At 42.1% G+C, this 19,380-nt stretch overlaps 1 protein-coding gene across 11 annotated transcripts in view; it reads left to right on the top strand.

The window, feature by feature from the left end:
* The window catches only part of fmnl2a (formin-like 2a), a 61,874-nt gene that overhangs the window by 22,396 nt on the left and 20,098 nt on the right, over positions 1–19,380 (top strand). For all 11 annotated transcript variants that reach the window (XR_012597167.1, XR_012597166.1, XM_074659495.1 and 8 more), the window contains exons 3-8: positions 2,467–2,547; positions 8,761–8,837; positions 11,774–11,857; positions 13,411–13,566; positions 17,488–17,596; positions 17,800–17,876. Coding sequence is in view for 9 of the 11 variants with exons in the window: in XM_074659495.1 (XP_074515596.1) it covers positions 2,467–2,547; positions 8,761–8,837; positions 11,774–11,857; positions 13,411–13,566; positions 17,488–17,596; positions 17,800–17,876 (584 nt within the window). In the remaining 2 variants the exon portion in view is untranslated. The remainder of the gene's footprint in view (positions 1–2,466; positions 2,548–8,760; positions 8,838–11,773; positions 11,858–13,410; positions 13,567–17,487; positions 17,597–17,799; positions 17,877–19,380) is intronic.

Genomic DNA, 19,380 nt, shown 5'->3' with positions numbered 1-19,380 from the left:
AACTCATCACTGTCAAAACCCTGAGACTTCTCAGAATTCGTTTGCAATCCTGTGACTTTTTCCAACCACCCAAACGTTGTTTTTTTTACAGCCCGTTCATAGATCGGTCTTTTTGCGTACTTGAAAGCACCCTAAACATGTCTGTTTGTTAGCTGATTTTCTCCTCTTGAGTCTCTGCTCAACTGCTCAGGTGCAGAGGGAGAAGTGTACCTCACCTCTCAAATTTAATCTAAACCAGCTCCACACAAACTCTTTAACGGCCATATAGCATGTTGGAAACCGTTTTATATGTGCTCCTAAAAACAGACGTGTGCTTTCTATGATATAGTCTCTTGCTTCAAGCATTTACTGCCCTCCATTCCTCACATTTTTTTGCATGCAACAGGATATGTACAGCACTTGTCAACGCATTCATTATTTTGCTGATAATTCTTCAGCAAAGAAATGGGGTTGAGCAGTCTGTGTGCAGGCTCTCTTTCCTGACGCCGACATCGTCTTTCCTGTTTTTGTGAGACAGACACACTATGGCAGTGATAAATGTGATGTTCCTGGTAATGCAGCGCAGCCCAGAGATTTGATCTGATCTCAGTATCTGTATACAGAGGGCAGCACAATGATGAGAACACCTTTGCAATATGTAATCCAATACAATAGCCTTGTAGTAAATGCTACCCTGTATGAATTTGTGTAGACTGTCAGAGAGGAGTTTTTATTTTGAAGCTGTAGTTTTATGGTACTGTTGTGTTGGATTTCTGTTCGAGGCCATCCCTTATAGTATACAGAGGGAAAACCTTACACCCTTCTCAGCAACAGGTCCATGGCCATTGTCTTTAAATGACAAAACACCTTCTGACGGAAAAATCTCTAACTCATGTAGACGTGTCAGGTTGAAGGAAAAATGGTTGCACTAAAAGAGTGTAAGTGTAATTTAGGATTGTCATAAGTAAAATTATTTTTTTCCAGCAAATTGCACACACATTTTTACGGGCACCCCTGCAAAGATTCAGGGCTCATTTTCCAGTTATGGTACTTTTGACTTGTGCGATCCGTCCCAAGATGGACAGTGAAATGAACAGAAACAAGGAACCAGTTCAGAATAGGACATCCCAGATTAGAAGAGGGAAAAAAAATCCAGAAAACACCAAATTGCCATGGTGGCACAGAGTATTTTTTGTCTTTGTTTCAGGTTAGGAGGCTCACCTCCACTTTAAAACACTGCAGGGAACTCTGGTGTTAGAAAATATGGATTGACTTAGAAAACCAGATAGCTAACTCCTGCTATGTCGATATACAGCTTTCGTTTCAGATGTGTGACTTCCTACTGTACTTTGATTCTTATAGACGTGCATCTGAGATCCTTGCATAGTCTGGTATGCATCAAAAATCAAAAATATATGATATATACGAAAGAAAAAGTGTTGTCCGTGAAGGCCATTCATCCAGTTGTTCTGGCTAATTGCTTAAGTTAGGATATGTCTTGAATGTCTTTGCCCACATCATATGAAGAATACATTTCTTCAACGGCGCGTCTCTCCAGTCTCACACTCTCTGGTGCAGTGTAGTGTGGTAAATGACTAAACAGAACCATTCATGCCGCTGTGGTGTGGTGCTCAGCCTGATCCAAATACTGTTTTCCCGCTCGACTCACTGATCCAAATCCAGCACTAATCTCGTGTACTTATATTTAGAGCACAATCGAGAGGGGATTTGACCTAAAACCTGTTCCTGGCTGTGAACTTAAGACATGCACGCACACAGCCACACACGTTTTGGGCACAATCCCCCGGGCAGGTTATGCTAAAACTACCCACGATCATTAACAGCAAGATCGTTTATGACCTCATGCAGTCACATCTGAAGAGTTCATCACCTTCCTGCTCTCATCTACCTGTCTGTCAGCTAGACAAAACTAGAAATAGCTGTTAAAGAGATAGTTGAGGTGTTTTGAAGTATGAGGTACTTATCCATATTAGTCAGTGTATACCTACAGTAAATGGCGATCTGAACGCCCCCAGTCTTCTGAGAAGCGAAGTAATGATGATTTCCAGTCAGATCTGCCTCATGCGAAGGCTTGTCATGTCCACCATAGCAGACAGGAATCATTGTAGTTATTTTCTTAAAGTGGAACATAATCTGGGGTTTGGTTCCCACCAGTTGAAGGATGACTCATGATGACTGTTATTTACTCTAAAGCCTGTTCAGTTTCAATCTGATGGCTTCACAACAGTTTATCTAGTACTGGCAATGTGATCACACTTGTGAGGGTGGGATTTTTCTTTTTGATAGAACAAAATATAAACTACAGAACTGCCTGAAATTCAAGCTAAATTCATGATCTTGCTTTAAGTGTAACTTCTGTCCTTGTTACTACAAACGTTTTCAAATGTTATCTGTGTCTTTCATCTTCTTTTCCTTTCCTTTTGCTCATCTCACTCTTGTTGTTTTCCTTTTTTTTTTTTTTGCCAGGAGCGATTCCAAGTGAAAAACCCGCCTCACACGTACCTCCAAAAGCTGAGGAGTTATCTAGACCCAGCAGTCACAAGAAAGGTGAGTGCCCTCGCTAACACACCATCCTGTTCCACTGCTGAAGCTTTTCCTTCCCCTCCGACCCTCTATCTCTTGTCCAGGATATCCCTACAGCTGAGGAAAGATTGCACACATGTCTTCTGGAGCAGACCGCTTATGGGAACTTGAGTTAACAGTTAGTGAGAAAGGAGACAGTTGTTTATCAGAAACGCCCAGGTTTGAGAAGCCTCTGCCCAGCTGAAATGTCATTAAGCAAGACGCTGAGTCCTTACCAATCCCTTGTGGTGCTGTTCTGTGGCTGACAGCGCGCTCTGACCTCTCTACGGAAGAGGAAGAGCAACGGGAAAAAAACATAATAAGGGTTACTTGAAGGCATAGGAGAGAATAATAGCATTGACAGTCAGAGAGAGGGATCTAGTTTTCTAATTGCCGCATTGACATTTCCTTGCAGCCTGGCAGGAGCTAACGGGAGATATCAGAAGTGTCTTAGCTACATGATAAATATGGGCTTATGTCATCTGTTTCCCTGGCTGCTTAGAAGGGAGTAAGAGGAGGGGCTCCATGAAGCAAAGTATCAGCCAGCTCTCAGGCTTTGCCAAAATGAAGTCTTTTTGGCCTGAGAGAGATGTGGGGGCAGTGCTGGGAGACCGATCTCTGTGATAAACAAATTAGCCAATACACTCTGCCAGAATAACAACAAATCGCTGAATAATTCAATTTGCACTGACTGGAGTTAAGATTTTACATCACAATAAGGCAGCTAGAGCAGCGTGAACAGAGCCATAATGACGGGAGCAGAAAGAGAACAGCAATGACACACACAACTACTACAAATCACAGCACATAATGCAAACACAGAGTTGTTGAATTATGTTTCTCCTGCTTGATTTGATAGTGCAAAAATGTGTCATGCAGCACATCTTGTGTGTGATGTGGTTCAGACCTGCATTATTGATGTGCAGGACAGTGATTCCCAAATGGTGTTACCTCAGTCGGGTGGTTTTGCCAGGAGTACATACTGTATGTGGAAAGATTGAGGAGTAGCTTTACTATAATAGTGAGAAAATTGAATTTCCTTCCTTCTTGAATTCTCCTTCTCCTTCATCTCTTCTAATCGAAAACATTTATCCACATATTGAGTCAGCTGTAACACCTGGACACCATGTGTTGCGATATAAGCATGGATGTAAAATAAGAACTGGATACCAGGATGGCGCCTATTCATTCCAATGAGAATTGCTCCCCTGGCGCATACGCCAAATAGTTTTCCTGGCTCTAGGTTTACTTCCGAGGAATTCAGCCCACTGAATATGCGCAGTAGTGTTTTGGAAACTGGAAACAATTGGAAGCAAGGCTGAGCGGCGGTAGAGAGTATAGAAGCAAAGAGACGAAACTCCGGTGTTATTTTTGAGCCACTGCTGCCATTTTGGACTGAAAACGCTTATTATATTTTGAAGACTTTATTATTCAACACAGGCCATTTAGGTAGAATATGACAATAGATTAGAAATCATTTTGTTTTACTTTTAAACGGCACTTTTTAGGCGGACGTTTTACCGGCGTCCGGTAGTCGCTTTCAGTCCAAAATGGCAGAAGCGTAGTTTTGCTACTGAACACTGATGTTGCAATGGAAAGAACAATTGACTTTCACTTCTTGGATCCATGTCTTATTATACTGTACATCCATGAATATGTTAAGTTGAAGCTAAAAGTAACAGATAAACGGCTGGAATAGATGGCGTTAGCTAAAAGTTTAAAAAAATAGTTTAAATAGTTAACTAAAAGTATCCATTGGTAGAGTTGGCTAAAAGTAATGAATAAGTGGTTGAACCATCCAGCTTCTTCCACTCTATTGGTAGCAGTACAGAATACAAACTTGACCAAACCAATGTAAACATTGAAGGTTCAGTTGTGTGAACATATAATTGATAGCACCAAATAACATACAGTTTAATATATTCTCAAATGAACACATTTGTAAAATGACAAGTGGTTTCTACGAAGGACTACTTGATAGGCCTGTGAGGGGGTTTATCAGATAAAAAAAGAATGGGAACCACTGGTCTCTGACACTGCTGCACACCTGATGCTTAATGTAATACCTAGTAGATTACACTCACGGGAGATCTGATAAAAGCAGCAAGCGAGAGCAGACTGACGCAGGTCAAAGCAGACAAAACACTGTAAAGGTTAAAGCAGTTTGTGCTGTGGCGGCGATAGTCTCAAGGTTAGGGACGCAGGCTTGTTGACAGCTGGTTTGAATCTCTAGCCTGGCTGTGTCCTCTTCCCTGCTTCTACACCTACTGCTGAAGTACTTTTGAGCAAGGAGATAGTCAGTGGCCGTCTGTATGTGGAACAAGACACTTTTCACTTTCTCCGTCAGAGATTTAGGGCGGCTGCACGTGTTATGTGTTTTAGTGCGGTTAGGAATGTTTGGATGTGATAATTGGAAGGGTAAGTCCCACGTTGAAAGAATAATTTGACATATGCTCATTCACTTTTTTCCCCAGAGGCTAAGATGAGTGTCTGTTAAATGTGAAGCTGCAGCTGTGAGCTTAGCTTAGCATAAAGACTGGAAACTGGGGGAAACGGCTAGCCTTGCTCTATCCAAAGCTAATAAAATCCTCCTAGCACCTCTGAAGTTCATTAATTCATATGTTATATCTGTACAGAAACAAAAGTGTTTTTTATCTTGAGAGGTGCTACTAGTAGGTGGATCTTTTCTAGCTGTTTCCTCCTGTATTCAGTCTTTATGCTTAGCTAAGCTCACCATCTCCCAATTGTAGTTTCATCTCTACTATACAGACACGAGAGTGGTATCAATCTTCACAACTAACTTTTGGGAAAAAGTTTTCAAAATGTCAAACTCTTCCTTGAAGGAGATGGTGGCCATGTGTAAAGCTCTCTGGGTGTAAACACTGAAAACGTTCATGGCTGAAGGATTTCAGACAGACTAGACAACATTTACTAATGTTTGTTGGTCTACCAGAGCTGATCAAAATCACATCCACCCACTCTCCTTTTGATTAAACTCATCTGTGGTTGCATGACTAACTGGTTGTTGGGTCTATAGTAAACCACCCTAGCCGTTGAGAGACATGCCCAGGCCTCTTTTTGTTTATTTACCATCTTGTTTTTAATGTTTAGTCTCATGGGCAGACACACGTGGGATTGTGGAAAATCATCATCATCAATCTGCGTAGTCCACGCCTTGATCAAAGACTTGAAGCAGACAAGGAAACCGGAATGTCATGAGAGAGTAAAGGAAAGAGGGAGAGTGAATAAAGGAGAGAGGGTAGAGGGGGAGAAAGAGATGGACAGCAAATGAGAGAGGGAGACAAAAAAGAAGCACAAGTGAGCACGGAGGAAAAGAAAGAGTTATGGGCTTCTTTCTACATTCCTGCTCCATCCCCCTTTTCTTCAAACTCAAAACAATTGCCACTTTGTGCCGCTGTGAGAGAGCTGGAGGTCATTGCCTCTGCTTTCCATAGGCAGGCTCCGGTGCATTCCTCTGGGCAGCTCCCAGCCAATCGGCAGCCAAGGAGGAAGAGCTCCAGTCCAACTAGTCCCCAAGAATGTATCAGCCATTGATTTGTTTCCAGGATGACCCCTCCTGAGCTCACACTCCCCAAAATCTCTCTCTTTTCCCCCCGTCCACACTCTCAGTGCTGTCTCTCACTTTCCCCTTGCACTGCTCCCTCCCTGTCTCCTCCTCTCCTCTTCTTCTCCTCTCCCCTCATGCCGTCTTCCCCCTCTTCCCCCACTGTCTCTCTTCCTGCTCTCTCTGTGTTGCAGCTGGTAGTACTTAAAGTGTGGAGTGTAGGGCGTTTGGTGGGAGAAGAAGAAGAAGGAGGAGGAGGAGGAAGGGGAAGGGGGGGTTTGCCTCTGGGAGCCTGCTCAGTACCCCTAAATATGCTCTGCTTTCCACACAAACACACAAAGGGCTCCTCCCTAATAAAAACACTCTGTTTCTCATCTCCTCATGAGCCAAACACACACCGCCCAAGCCCAAAGACACTGCAGACCAGAGAGAGAGAGAGACCCGAGCTATGGGAACAGCTCTTCTCTCTGTGGATGTTAATAATAGGTTACCACAGGGCTGAGCTCTGTTTCCTCCCTGATACTAGCGCATCATGGAAAGTGACCAGGCCCTCCATCCCTGGGTGGATACCCACTCTCCTCTCCTCTCCTCTCCTCTCCTCTCCTCTCCTCTCCTCTCCTCTCCTCTCCTCTCCTCTCCTCTCCTCTCCTCTCCTCTCCAACTGTAGAACATTTGACAGGGAGGTCATGGTTAGAGCTAGTCTGACAATTATTTTCCAGATTAATCGCTTCGGTCTATTAAAGGTCAGACAACAGTGTGAAATGTTCATCCCAATTTAGCAGAGTCCAAAGTGACATCTTCAAATGCAGGTTTCAATGTTAATGTTTTTTTCTCACTTCCCTGGTCAGGCAAGTGGGTCAGAAATCTACTTTCCCAAAGTCAATTTTACTTGCCCCTATAAAAATAGTTTTATTTATTAGCGGTTATTAAATAACAACAAAGAACGAAACATTTTCATGTTTAATCTTTATTTAACCCCTATTTAAAACCTAAGGAACCAACCATGTCATACTAGGTTGCCGGGAAGGAAGCTAAATAACGCTCCAAAGTTGGGATAAATTTTAGCGAGGAAAAACTGGCATGGTCATTTTCAAAGGGGTCCCTTGACCTCTGACCTCAAGATATGTGAATGAAAATGGGTTCTATGGGTACCCACGAGTCTCCCCTTTACAGACATGCCCACTTTATGATAATCACATGCAGTTTTTTGAATGCACGCCTATTCTAAAATGATGTGTTTGAATATTTCTGCATACCGGGGTCCCTAAACAGTCATGGAATTACATAGATTTGGTATCACTGTAAAGCTGAAACTCGTGTGGATCCAATTTTATTCATGTGTGATGATATCAGTCCCCATAGTAGATATTTCATTATAGTGAGACCATTTTTTTAAACTTGACCTCACTGTATAAAATGACCTGTGGTGACCTCGAGGATATTCACAGGCTCATGAAACTTTACAACCACAATCTAGAAACCTAGTGACCTGTTAGGTGACCTGTGACCTACTGTTGACCTGCTATCTTCCCCTAAAGACCCCCTGTACCCTCCTAAAAAACATTTTTAATGTTAAATAACTCTTCTCTTAATTGGTATTTCCCATAAAACAATATATGACAGTTAATATGTTTCACTGGCAAGTTGATAAAACAATTTTCTATGAAAATAACAAGGGCTGCCCCTCTCCATCGGTCGTTTTGGTCTTAGTCGTTTAAGATTTGTTTAGTCGATGTTGAATGGCTTATTTCCAAGAAACTTATGAGCACATCTCTGGTAAAAGATTTAAAGTGGTGCTTTTGTGTGATTCTTTGTGGAGAAAAAAAGAGATCTGTCGATTAAATCAACTAATCGATTAGTCGACAATTTCGTATGAGTGTTATTCGACGAAGAATTTCTTCGAGGACAGTCTCATAAATAACGCTCCTCTCTTCTCTGATACAACAGTTTCACTCCCTCTCATCAGGGATTTCCCGTCCTGTTTGATCACCACCGGTCATTCACTGTGCTCGTCTCGTTGCTGTGGTTATGTAACAGCCTGAAGGGCTTTTTGTTTGTCTGGTCCTGCAGGTCGCCTCCTATCAGAGGCTGAAATCAAAGAGGAACCGCTCATCGTCTCTTTTCTGTTGTTATGCACTGGCAGAGCTCATACCTTCATGCACCTCTCTTACAGTGGTAGCCACAGTAACAGGACAGAGAATGTGTGTGTGTGTGCGTACGTGTGTGATTGTGTGGCTGCTGGTAGGGCTTGAGAGGTAACCAATTAGGCTACTTGATTTTATCACAGTGCTACCAGGAGGGATTAAGGTTATATAAAGAACCAATGTGAGCAAATAAGATAACAGGAACTACTCCATATTCACAGTTTCCAATGAGTCAGCTCTGTTAGTCTGTTGAATGGTTACTGGCAAGTAAAAGTCCCACTTAAAACAACCCCAATCCCAACTTTTTATTTTGTAATCAGCGCACAGCTTTCACATTTGAATGTCACTGTGGTTGCATCTATGTTTGTTTGTCTGACCTTTCAGTCAGAAAAAGTTTCCTCCATCCAAAGCATTGCTGGGCTACCACTTGATGATTTACAGTTCTAGTGGTACGATGAAATATTAACTCCCCCTTCTTTCCTTCCTCAGAAATTCAGACGGAGAGTTCAGGAGTCCACCCAAGTCCTGAGAGAACTGGAAATTTCGTTACGGACCAATCATATAGGGTGAGTCACTGCAGGATTGTGTAAAGCGTGTATGTAGTGTTGAATGTCCCAGCCCTGCTTATATTAGATTCAGGGAGAAAAGTCTGACATTCCAGACACCCGGAGACGCCGACGTTGACGCTAACCACCACCACCATCCCCCAGTCACGTCCGTGCTCCGGCCTAATATTACACAGTAAGCCATGTGGCGATGGAGAAAAGATGAATCCATTGATTGTTTGGGGTGGCTGACACGTGAACAGCCTTTGGAACAGAAAACACATTTTTCTCGCTGCCCAACTCGATCAGCAGTGTTTCAGTCAATCTTCACCCTGAGGTGGTCTCATTGTAGATGTTACTAAAGAGATTTCACAACAGATAAAATCACCATTGTATTCATGGGTAATTCCAGGTATTCCCGGGTAACAAGCCTCAGCCTGCTGCAGTTGATATTGATTCAGTGTTGTACAGTCACCGTCAAGGAGAGATCAATATCTCAATGAGCGTCACACAATGTCTCTGTGTTTTGATCACAGGGCCTGTCTCTGTGATTAGAGACGCTGATAGTTAAAGATGGATTACTCAGCATTACTAATGGGGCCTAATGCATTCTGGGATCTGTAGGATTCTCATTTATCAAGGCAACTTTTAAACAGATACAGATACAGCATGGGGAGGGATAGAAAAATATTGACTTTAATGTGATTGTTGAATAAAGAATTGCAGTATAGGAAAACAGTTTTTTAAACTTTTCATTGTGAATTTGGCTATGTTGCGCAAAGCTTTTTTAAAAATTTCTTTGTGACTTTATTTTTACCCGATACCCAAAGCCCAGGTATCACCATCGGTATCGGGACTAAAAAAGTCGGAACAGTGCATCCGTAAAATACACACACAACAAAACAAAACAAAAAAAGTAAATTAATTCATTAAAAAAAGTTAAATAATAAAAATAAATAAATAAATTTTAAAATTTAAAAACACACTAAAAAGGTTACAGACATTATATAAAAAAATAAAGAAATGTAACATACAAAATTATAATATAGTTGATAAAGCAAAGCTCTTTTAATGGCATATTTTTTAAATTTATAAATCAGATTTTATGCGTACAAATAAGCATGGTTTAAGCACAACATTGAGTTTAAATGAGGCCCCAGGAGTCTTCGGTAGGAATGAGGATAAAGGCTAGCAGCAGCTGGGAGGGATGTTGAAGGAGACATGCAGAGTGCAGACCCTGTCTAGGACAGGAAGAGGCAGCCACGAGAGCGTCCGCTGGCCACAGACTGTTGTGACAGCAAAGATGTGCTGGTTACACAACCATCATAAGACCTCAAATACACACATACGTAATCGAAACTACATCTCTTAATCCCTCTGTTTTTCTCTTTTCCTCCCTCCCACACACATATTACTGGACTTCAATTTGTCTACTTCTCCGACTCAAATCATCTCATATTTCTGTGGCACTCCTACACACTGTTTACACACTGATCACATTCTGCTCTTCAAACCAAAACAAACCACAGCCAGAGACGATGGCCGTCTGGCAAATCAGTTGAGGCATTGTTTACATGGATTAATTCCTTTTAGAGACCGTATGTTGGTAAACTAGATTACATAAATAATCTACCTAATCTAGATTAGACAGAGCATTACCATAATGGCAGAGGGACAGGGAGGGAGGTTGAGATAGTACAGGGGAGGAGGGGTGGCGAGGGAGCAAGATGTCACCCTCTCAGACAGTGAATAATTACTGCTTCTTTTCAGAGGTGAAACAGGAATATATCTATCATGCAGGCTGTATAATGGGCAGATTGTCCCTGTACAAGCACTGCTGATGATAACCCCGACTCCCTGCCTGCCAGCCTGCTCCTCACATGTTGCTCAGTGGTCAACAACATGTGGTGAATGGGAGGATTGTTAGATAGTGTCCTCTGGTAATGATTACCATGTGGCCCGACAAGCCCTTTTTAAAACACGGCGGGCCCCACCAGGCACCGCTTTACTGGACGCTCTCGTTAGTCTTACTCGTTACACCACAGGGGAGCTAATAAAGAAGCGTCTAGTGGCTTTTTTAAAGCAGTTTAACCTTACATCTTCATCAGCGCAACACCACTCAAAAGCCTGGCCGCGTGTCATTATGTTTACGCCCTGCAAATTTCTCTAATCACTGAGCAATCAGGCCTGTCGAAGCACCTTCATAGGATGCCATTAAATAAAGATGTTGTGTGATTCAGCTCTTATAAATATGGAGGGGAGAGCAGCACATGCCAAAGGTAGCCCGTGAAGAGCTGGCCTTTTCTGTGCAGAATAAAAAAAATGAAAGCATGGCGAGTGCTGAATGGGTGGCCCACTTCAGTGCCTTTTAAGGAAGGTGAGAATGGGCTTTTGAAACTGTGTGGAAGAGAAAACAGAAACAGAGAAAACGGGCAGACTCAATAATGAGATTCTGTATATGTGTGTGAGTGTATGCCTGTGCTTTAGCAAACACATGCATGCGGGATGCAGCTTTGAGCCAGGAAGCTTTGAAGTCTGTCAAATGGGTCATTACAATTCTTGTTGGCAAAGGGAGGGAGACGTTGAGGGAGAGAGGGTGAATAATCTGAAAACATCTGTATACCAAGGTCAGGTATGGTCACAGCCTGCAAAGAGTGTTATTACACATTATATACTATACAAATAAGCATCTCAAAAATATCTTAATGTTACTGTAACAGCAAGTTATTTTCCAGATCTTTAGACTTGTATGACCAAACACATTTTTTGTGCAGTTTGTGTTAGTGTAGAGTTGCAACAATTAATTGATTATCCCAAAGGAGTTGAGTTTTTGTTGAAACCGATTAAACTGTGAAACTCACAATATTATAAATGATGCGCTCTTTCGAGAAATGATCCACCTGATTTTAATAAGAGTTTGTGTGCTGATTGTTGAACTTGTTTCCGTCTCTCTTCAGGTGGGTGAGAGAGTTCTTAAATGAAGATAACAAAGGCCTGGACGTGCTAGTGGAGTATCTTTCTTTTGCACAGTATGCCGTCACGTAAGTCACTACCAGCTCTTTCTCTTTATATCACTATAGACTATATGCAGAACTGACAACCAGCACAATGCTGCTATTCTGCTGAGCCGCTGATGCATCTCCACCACCACCGCTGCTGCTGCTGCTGCCTGGTTGTCAGAAACACTGAGTCACTCGGGGCCCATTGCTGACACATTGGCACTGTGTATTATACCAACCATAGGCTTCTATTCATAGATTGATGGTGTGATTATTAGTCAGTCACAAGGTCCCGTGTTCAGGGCCAAAGGGCCATGCAGTTAAATTTTTAATTCACTCTCCCCACTTCGCCATATGTTATTATGGTCTGTCCACATTATGAATGGTTAGCCGTAAAAGTGTGTTTACCCTCCGTACCACCGCAGCAGCAGCAGCATATAAAAGTCATGGAAACGACCTAAAAACTGAAATAGATCATAACAGGTATGCTGTAAGTACTAGCTCTTTCCAAGGTTTCTGCCAAGTACAACAAAACATGAGACGTTTTGCTTAACTATCATGTCTAAACCAAAAACCTGAAATGTTAGCGGTGGCACTGTTTAACACACTTTCACCTTTGCCAGCACTCATTAATACTAACGTGTGACCAATATATTACATACAGTATATTAGCTTAATGGGTAACTTTGGTATTTTTCAACCTGGACCCTATTTTTCCATGTTTGTTTTTTTTGTCTAAGTGACTAATGGAGTAAATTTTTGAAATTTGTTCAGTATTGAAGGAGAATGCTGCAGACGCCACTAACAGGCTGTAATGTAATCGCTCGGGGCAACTCCTCACCATCAATTTACGTCCAATAAAAGTGCTTGTTTTTGCCACCGACAGGCTCAGGTTAATATTATAAGTGTCTGACAACATTATGGAAAGAACCCTACAGAGAAATAAAATGTGTTTCTTACCTTTAGCTTGATCCGGTCTGTTTTTTATCGTGTGTCTCACTCTGAGAAGTTGTTCTGAAATCTCACGTCGCATCCACATTGTCAAAATCACCTAAATATACAGCCATGACATTGAAAATTTAAAATCTTTTAGATAACACTAGGCTACACTTTCTGTACTCCAACACAACAAACTCTGACAACACCGGTATCCCGTGGCACTCCTCTCTCCAACTCTCACTCACGTTTCCACCGTTGTCTTCCGGCATCAAGTCACATGACACAATAACAAACAGACCGGATCAAGTAAAAGGTAGATAGGTAGGTAAACTGTAGGGTCCTTCCCATAATGTTGTCAGACACTTAAAATGACAATCTGAGCCTCAGTCAGTGGCAAAAACAATCACTTTTAGTAGACGTAAATATGAAATATTTTACTGTAACGTTTCAAACAAAGTTTATTTTCAACTGTAAAATGTTCTGCTACAAACCTTTAGTAACCACATTTTAAGGATCCTTGAAAAAAGGGTTTGTTTGTGTTATTTGTTAATAATGATATTATACTGGCTTCAAAAATCCACTATTGGGCTTTAAATAATAGTTAAACCTTACTGTGATGGCTTCTTATTTTATGTCTTGTTTTCATGGTGCGACAGGTTTGATGGGGACTGTGTGGAGAACAACCCAGAGGCTGTTATGGATAAGTCGAAGCCCTGGAGCCGCTCTATAGAAGACCTACATGGAGGAGGCACCCTGCCGTCCTCCATCACTGGGAACGGCATCACACGCGCTGGTCGACATTCAACGATACGGTACGATACACACGCTCATTGATGGTTAAGAAGATTCACCACTATCATTGTGTGTGATTTGTAGCTGTTTTACAGGCAGTAGTGTGATCAGCCGGAGCAATGTGGTTGTATTGTGATTATTTTGAGAAGTCACACATTTCATATGATGCCTCAACCGCCCCTTTTATGTAGTCATGAGGTCTGTAAGACTTTAAATGGCTTAAGACACAACTGCAACAGGAGTCAAAAAAACTATTTGTCTGGATTTTTTTGGGATTGAACTCTTGCACATGATTGTGACACATGATTGACAGACGTTTTTTCATGTGACAGACGATGCGGCAGAAGGAAAGATCTCTTTTATGGACCAAATCTGTTTTGTTTTTTATGAACACCGAGCAGACCTTTTTAACTCTAAATCCCGTGCACAGAGGATTTCACAGCAGTTAATTCATAAGCCCATGCTAATATATGCTCTGAAGCACAAATCCCATTCAGTTGTGCTTTATTTCTCTAATCCTCCCTGTCATTTCATTGATGTTTCGGTACAGCGCTCGCCTAACTTCTGTGACCTCTAATCCTTTAGTTTTTAAGAGGTTGACTTTGTACACAAAGAGCACTATTGATTCAAGAAGGCACATGTCTCTGATATTATCCTGCATGATTATCAAGTCAGTTGTTTTCTGTTGCATACCGTCTCAAAATTACTTCAAATAATTGGACGTACTGGCATGTTTTGTTCTGTTTCGCTCTCCTGTATGCCTATTACAGTAATTTAGATTCCAATCCAAGTTTGCCATCAGTCATGAATATGAAAGGTGTGTCCTTTTTATAAAGCCACAATTAAACCACCTATTAAAGTCATAGACTGTACATAAAGTATGACGACGCATCTCCATTTCCTCTTACTGTACAAAAGCGAAGCCAAAATATTCCAGATACGGTACCTGCCATCTTGGGATTTTGGCGTCATTTGGAACCAGAGTCTGCGCAGTAGTGATCGGGCTGCTGGAGCCGCGGTATCGAGGTCCCGCCCACACGCCCGCCCGAGCCAATCATGAGCCGAGCACAGCTGAAGCTTGTAGCTGAAGCTGAAGCAACTAACCATAATATCTCTATAACTACATTTATGATCAAACTGACACATGTTCTATTACACAGACTCGTGACGGTTATGGAAAGTTAAAGTTACACCTCTTCTCTCGTACAATTCAGGAGCCTCTGGCTTTGCGACTACTTCACTCAGAGCAGCTGTCAACCACAGCTGTCAATCATGACGTCTTCCCCCCTTTTTACAGCATCAAATAACTAATTAAAACCAAACTCATCAGAAAAATGAACACATGAACGTACATCAGTGTGATTAAGAACTACCTACCATGACCAGAAACCATGTTTACTTAAAATGTATTTGACTTGTACTGTGATTTTTTAGTTTGACCCTTGTCCCGTCCACTAACATGGAGGAGGCGGGATTTATGACCTATACTGCAGCCCGCCACCAGGGGGCGATCCAGATGTTTTGGCTTCACTTTTGTGGAGCGGTCATATCGTCCATCTTTATATACAGAGTGTGATTAAAGTAGTATACAACAATCACCAGACAGTCAGGGCTTGTTACATCATTACTAACATATATTTAATATGTGATTTATTGACATATATTTCATTGGTACGCCTATAATATCAATATTGGCCCATAAGTGACTTTCACCAACACATCTGCCTTCTCATCAGCATGTAGAGTGTGTAGTGTAACAGGTCAGAGTGTCTTCGGTGAGGCTGACTGTCTCTTCTGTTCTGTCCTGGTGTTCCTCCATATAGTCATCTGCTCCTCTGTCTGCCAGTCTTCGACAGCAGGCAGGTCTCAGGTCTCTCACTTTGCTGGCTCACAGTGAGCTTTCTGCAGCTCTATAACCCTGCATCCCTGCTCCCCGCCTCCCCCCCAACACACACACACACACACACACACACACACACACACACACACTCACACTCACAATCCCCCCGCCTCATTGTACTTTATACCTCCCTGCTAGCGCTGCCCAGTTTATTTGTCCCGCTGTCTGTGTCGGGGATGTGAATTATTTGTACTGCCAGCCTCCCCTCCTGCGCTCGAGACTGAATTCTCCTTTTCCTCGGAGCAAATGGGTTTTTCTGTACTCATTGTTCTTGTCTCTGTGCCTGTGTGCTGCTTGTGTGGCTCCCTAAATGCCATTCTGTGCAGACGCTAGCCTAGTTTCTACAAAAGCCCTGTAAAAGCGAAGGCTTTTACTCGGCTTAGGTAGCCTCCAGACATCTTCTGTATTTTGAACACATTATCTGTTTAATAAAAAGAGATGTCACACTAATTATGAAGCATTTGCTCTGGTGGTTTTATACATTTTTAAATGTCCATTATACAGAATATTTGCCCCTTATTGTGTTTGTCTCTCTTTAGATTACCTTTTAAATTTGAATAATGTAAACTGTAAACAACTGGGTGTCACATTAAGATTTTTACGTGTCTTCTTCAAACTGCCATCTTGAAGGACACCGAGCACACTGAGCTGTCCAAAGTGCTCTCAAATAAAACGGTATGGAGTTTGCTAGAAATAAGTAGCTGTGTGTTAGACCTGTATCTTATAGTTATAGTTATAGTTGTAGTGTTTGATGTTGGTCTGTAACGTTATTTAGAACATGCTCTGTTGTTTGTGGTCGCGCCGTTTTGAGAAAATGGGAAGGATTGTTTTGTAACTGGGAGGTTAAATCCTGGACGTCTCAGAACTTTCTCCTACTTGATGAGAATAAATCTCTCCACCTCTCACCTCTGTTCTTACTTCTGTTTTGGACACCATGTCTCCTTGGAGTCATATTTCATGTGGCGTGTTGTGTAATATAAAGTTTAGTCAGACAAGTCAAAGCAGGTCAAGGTATTACATTGTGCTGGTGTTACGTAATCGTTTATCACAACCTTGGTTTGAGATTAAGAAATATTGTTACTCATTGTGTCACGCCTCAGTTTGGATGTTGATTAACCAGGAGCGGAAAAGCCTTGGATGAACTCTTTTTATGTTTGCCGTGTGAAGCGAGCGCTGCAGTTGCAGCATGTCTCCTGAATCGACTGCATTTGTGTCAGCAAACTTGTTTTGCACTCGGCCGGCACCACATCCTGCTGAACACGGTCATAATTACAAAACTCATATAGTAAATGTCAGACATGCACAACATTTTTCACGGAATGATTAACTGTTTTCCAGCATATATCAATGTGAACTTAAAGAATAGTTTCCAAAACAGCTTCCTTGAAAGCTCTAAACCTTTTTCAGACAAACACACACACACACACACACACACTCACAAACCCCATGCTGTGACTCACACAGGAGTCACGCCTTTCAAGAATGGGAGCTGACACGAATCGGCGTATCTATCAGTAGCCTGAAGACACATTTTTCCCCAGAACTCAGGCTGGTAATTGAACCTCGTGACAAAAGCCTGAAAATAAACCGTTTTGCTCTGACTGGCTCTGCATATTATTCAGTAATACTGCTGCTCCAGCATTTCTCTTTCTTATTGTGAGAGCTGCAGCGAGAGAAAAGGCCTGGTTTTCGTCCACGTAAAGCTGCACAATCACTGCGCTGCATGCAAATGACTTGACTCTATTGTGTTAGCTGTAAGTGATATCTTTTGTGAAGGACATAGAATTAAAACAATTGAAAGAGGGCATGGCGAGGCCGTAGATTATATGGCCTTTGTGTGTGTTAATGTAAGGTGGCGTGGCAGTTTAACAGCCTCCCTATGTGAAGGAGGTGGTTGGTAATGGAGACTCATTCACAAATGGCATCTGTTTTCTTATTTATCCGGGCCTTGTGCACTCTTCAAAAGCTCAACACTTGTTTCAGTAAAACAGTTCCATACTATCACTGAATTGTTTTTGTCTTTTCTATAATTATTTTTTAGCTGCAACACACTGCCGAGCCGGAGAACTCTGAAAAACTCCCGACTGGTCTGCAAGAAAGACGATGTCCACGTCTGCATCATGTGCCTGCGTGCTATCATGAACTACCAGGTCAGCCCTCTGCACATACTGTATGTCCCTCTGGACTAAAGCACACTTATCTAACTGAAGCCAAATTCAATTAGTTCCACTGCTAGTTCTCCATGTTTCATTCAGTATGCAGAGGAATGCACCTCATTCACTGGCTCCACTTCTCTGTTAATTAGCTTATTTGTCTCTGTCGTCCTCCCTCTGCTTTGTTTTTCATCTCCCAGTATGGCTTCAACATGGTCATGTCACACCCACATGCTGTGAATGAAATTGCACTAAGTCTCAACAATAAAAACCCAAGGTAAGTTAATGTTTTTTCCAGTTTAATTATTTGTTTGCTCTTTATTTAAATGAATACATGAATGTTTTTGCTCCCAGGAAATATGAGGTTAAATTCAAGAGGAATCATTTGTAGCTCAAAACATCCAGATATTTTACCAACAAAGGCCCGTAATGGAACATCCAGAGTCCAACGTTAGCCTCAGTGCACCTGCACAGTCTGATCCAGAGTGAGTGTCTTTGTAGCTCAGGGGCACATTCATCCCGACAGACGAGTCAGGGCACCGCTGCCACACTCCACTACACTGGCAGCTGCTCACTGAGACAGACAGCAACCAGAAGGACTCGCTTTTTGTGCGTACGTGTGTGTGGGTGTGTGGGTGTGTTTTCACTTTGTGCCCAGAGGCTCACGGATTTCCTCAAAAGTGGATGTGAAACCACTCCGCATCACCTGTCACATATCGTCTCATCCAGGCAGAGAAATCCTGCATGAATGAACTGGAGACTGGACACACACACACACACACACACACACACACACATGGATTGAGCCTGAAGTATTCATTTTTTATATCTTCCTTTTAATCATTTTAAAGATGAAAATGTGGAGCTCTTTTATTTTTTTTGTCCTCTCAGGTTGGGACATTACAAAACTTTTTTTCCAAGTTATTTAAAGTTAGTTAAAGGAACAGTGTGTATCATTAAGGGGGATCTATTAGCAGAAATGGAATATAATATTCATAACTATGTTTTCATTAGTGTATATTCACCTGAATCTAAGAATCGTTGTGTTTTCGTTACCTCAGAATGAGCCCTTCATATCTACGTACATAGGGAGTGGCTAGAAGGGAGCCCGCAAACTGGGGAAACTCTTGCGAGATTGTTAAGGTTAGGCATTGATCTTGAATAGCTCAGGTTAGGATAGGTCGTCGGGCAGCGAGTCTCGCAAGAGTTTTTGCAAGTTTTTGCAGATCTCAGATCAGATTTTGCAGTTTGCGGGCTCCCTTCTTGGCACGACCGGGAGCAGGTTCACAGAGTCCGCCATGTTGCTCCGTCATGTTTCTACAGTAGCCCAGAACAGACAAACCAAACACTGGTTCTAAAGTGATTCTTTCGCGTGTTTACGTTACCTGAAGGCCACCGTAGTTCTCTGACACGCTTGTAAAACTGTGGTACCGCCAGCCACCGTCTGACTTCCGATGTTACTAAAGTAGTGTTATTATGGTGAGGATGGCCTCTTAGCGAGGTGAACCACATTACCGCGGTTTTGCACTCAGATACTCACGTTACTGCAGTCTTGGAAAGGGAGGAGTGAGCTGAGGGGTACTCAGTTGGTTGCAATCTGCAACTACACCACTAGATGTCGCCAAATCCTACACACTGTACCTTTAAAGTTGTTGAGTTAATATTTATAAAGATGTATAAACTTAAAGATACATGAATTGTAATAAACACCATGTAGATTGTTCTACACAGACGGAGGTTTCAGCATTGGCAGGATCTTTACACATCACACTGTTTTCCAC

Source organism: Sebastes fasciatus, chromosome 14, assembly GCF_043250625.1.
Source record: "Sebastes fasciatus isolate fSebFas1 chromosome 14, fSebFas1.pri, whole genome shotgun sequence".
Taxonomy (NCBI): domain Eukaryota; kingdom Metazoa; phylum Chordata; class Actinopteri; order Perciformes; family Sebastidae; genus Sebastes; species Sebastes fasciatus.
The sequence above is the reverse complement of the archived record's forward strand: the minus strand, read 5'-3'. Positions and strand labels throughout refer to the sequence as shown.